Here is a 3,212-nt window from a genome sequence, read left to right as displayed (position 1 = left end):
GTCTTCTACTTAGACAACAGTATGAACTAGTAAAGGCCATGTTACCTATGTCTTCTACTTAGACAACAGTATGAACTAGTAAAGGCCATGTTTGGTCCCTGGCAGTAGAATTCAGAGTAGACTGTGAGGCACACAGTCTGCCCTAGAGTTATTAGCTATGCAACTGCACTAGAAAACACTTTAAGTTATTCACCATGAAGTCCTCAGTTCTCCAGTGAATTTGTCTAAACAGAATCATGTGTATTTTCCCTATATGTCATTTTAATTTTGAAGAACAATCTTAATATTAAGATAATGACATTTTATAGTTCCCTTTATAGAGACAGCACAGTTGGGAGCACAGCGTCTTTTCCCCCCACAGCATTAAAAAATGAGCTAAAAAATTATGGGGAAGAGAGGGAGGGAGATCTCTGGAACAAGATGCTTCTACTAGAATTTTTTATGCAATCAAATCCTATGTGATGAGGGAGAGTCATTTATGGATTGTGTTGGACGTGAACACATTTATATCTCAGCCCTGAGCAGGACAGGCACTGATACTGGGCCCTCAGTTTGTTCTCACAACATTATTATAGATACAACGTGGAGATGGTTGTAATGGTAAAGGAGCTAAGGATTCTGGGACATGCCCACGGAAGTTCAAGAGTGGCACAGAATGGAATGAACATGAGATCCAAGCAGTTCCAGGGTGAGCATTTTATTTTTGAATTGAGTATGTATGGGACATATGTAGTCTTCATCTGGGACAGGAGTGAGGACTATGGCGCCCTGGAGAGCAGACAGGAAGAGAAGTCCTTAGGAGAGTCGGAACCCTGTGCAGGTGGAGTCAGCAGAGCCTTCAGGAATGGACAAGGCAGGGTGAGCTTTCCTTGGCCCTTGGGATTCTTGTTTCCTCCAAACTCTCTTGTCTCAGCCTCAGGATCCAGGTCAGCAGCAACCCCCAGAGCTGTGGCCACAGCCTGAGCCCCCAGACTGCTGACCACTGCCACGGTCACAGGAACTGCCACGGTCACAGGAACTGGAGCTCCTGTGCCTGCATCTGTGGGACCTGCGCCTGTGGTGGCTCAGGAAGCAGCCTCCCTCAGAGCTGGGGACACTGCAGCCCCCAGAGCTTGTAGCACAGCAGGAGGAGGCTGCAGGCAGACACTGTGCTGTGCTCTTTGGGGGGCACTTCGGGGAGGGGCACTTGGGAGGAGGCTGACACTGCTTCTGGTTCTGCTGGTAGGACATCTTTCAGGAGTCAGTCTGGGAAAGCAAAGAAAATGTCTTTAGGCCACTGTGTCCCTTGGGAATGGTTTCATAAAGCCCTTGTCCTAAGACTTGCTGCTCCCTGAGCTGTGATCATTGCAAAGGCAAAGGGTAACTGGTCTGCATGACCTGCAAGCCACTGCCTTCCTCTTGCTCTGCTGGCAGGAAGGAATGCTGATACTCCTAAGTAGCTCTCTGGTCAGCTGAAGCAAACACAGACAATGGGAGAATGGCTCTTGCAGAGTTCTCTGGCCAGATGCAGACTCTCAGGAGAGTGCAGGGAATGCTGGGAGCCAGGACTCTGCTGTGTCACAGGCTCTGGTGCTCCCACACAGGCTCCTGTCTGTGTTCTCCTCCCTGTCCCTTGTCCCCAGCAGGTCCTTTCCCCACTGCCTTCTCCATAGACACTTCTGCTTCCTCCTCCCCAGTCAAGTCTGGCTTGTTTTCTCTGCACACCCTAGATGAGGCCCTCTCCCTGGTCAGGTACTCACCAGATGCAGCAAAGGCAGGAGGAGAAGGCTGAGCTGAAGAGGCTGTGGATGAATGGTCCAGGGCAGCAGCCCTTTTATCCTTGGCAGGCTGTGATGCACAGCCCAAGCATGCTGCTGCTGTCCCAACCAAGGAGGTGACAGAGCCAGGACCATCCAGTTGTCATCTGCCTGTGTTCTTACTACAATCATCATCATCAGGGAACCAGGAAGTTTTTATGCCTGTCTGACTTCTTGTTTGAGCCTACTTGGTGAGGGCGACAGGGGGGCTGCCCTGCCCCCTTTGCCATATTCACTCAGTTCATATTCTTTAACACAGCTCTGTGTTGTGGTCTTTGCTGGAAAAAAGCCATAAGACGGCTTACTATAGTGTTTTCTCATCTTCGGTAGATCACGATATATTGGGAAAGAGGTGAAAATATTAATAAACCTCAGAGTCAAATATCACAGAGCAAATGCTGCAATCTGTCTATGTATTATATTATCAGTCTTTAGTGCATGGTCTTTGGTATGAACCTTACTTCACCCTCTATGTAAACCAGCGTATCCTGCCATATCTGGATGCAGCCAGTGAGCATCCTCTTGACCTCTGGTGCTGAGAAGAGTAGGTGGAAAATGCTGAAGTATAACCAAGACCTTGTCTAGATGATAGGGATTCCTAGAAGATCTCATGGTACTCAGAAATCTAATCAACCATAATGTTTTTTGGAAAGATGGAGGTTGAGCTGAATTGACATTTGTTTGATGTGAACAACTTAGTAGAATTTAAAATATTTAAGACTGACCTGCTTGAATAGGCTGGGGCTTTCCTTATTAGAGTGTACCACTTGTTACCTACAGTTTCAAAGAAAATATAGGTATCAAGAAGATAACCAATAGGGCTGGATAAAAGTCTCATCAGTTAAGAACACTTGTTGCTTTTGCAGAAGACCTAGCTTGGTTTCCAGCACCCACATGGTTGTTTGCAACTGTGTGCAACTCCAGCTCCAGGAGGTCCAATGCCCTCTCTGGTCTCCATGGTCTTGAAATACACGTGTGACACACAGGCATACATGCAGACACTCACACAGAACAAAATAAAATAAACCACAAAAAAGATCAAAATTTAATAATTTATTTAAATTATATTTTAATTTATGTAACATATTTTTAGATTATTTATGACTGGTTATAACTCTTTGTAAAATGTACAGGGTTAAATGTTTTCCTGATGTCTCACTCTCTTGTGACTATAAGAGACTAAATGACTGGTTACTTGCTGTTAGAGAAAAAAAATTTCTTAAAAGAATCTCTCTCTCTCTCTCTTTCACACACACACACATACACTCACACCTCTCTCTCTCTTTCTCTCTCACACACACACCACACCTCTCTCTCTCATACACACACCACACCTCTCTCACACACACATACACACATATACACACACCTCTCTCACACATACACACACACCTCTTTCTCTCTCTCTCTCTCTCT

At 45.8% G+C, this 3,212-nt stretch overlaps 1 protein-coding gene across 1 annotated transcript; it reads right to left on the bottom strand.

Annotated features, from left to right (window-relative positions):
- Nucleotides 1-927: 927 nt before the first annotated feature.
- LOC101979728 (late cornified envelope protein 3D-like) lies at nt 928-1,230 on the bottom strand. The gene has a single exon (XM_005367285.2). It carries the CDS (start codon nt 1,228-1,230, stop codon nt 928-930), a length of 303 nt encoding a protein of 100 aa, XP_005367342.1.
- Nucleotides 1,231-3,212: the final 1,982 nt, after the last annotated feature.

Source organism: Microtus ochrogaster, unplaced genomic scaffold, assembly GCF_000317375.1.
Source record: "Microtus ochrogaster isolate Prairie Vole_2 unplaced genomic scaffold, MicOch1.0 UNK16, whole genome shotgun sequence".
Classification (NCBI taxonomy): Eukaryota; Metazoa; Chordata; class Mammalia; order Rodentia; family Cricetidae; genus Microtus; species Microtus ochrogaster.
Note: the sequence above shows the minus strand (reverse complement) of the source record. Positions and strands in the feature narration are given on the sequence as shown.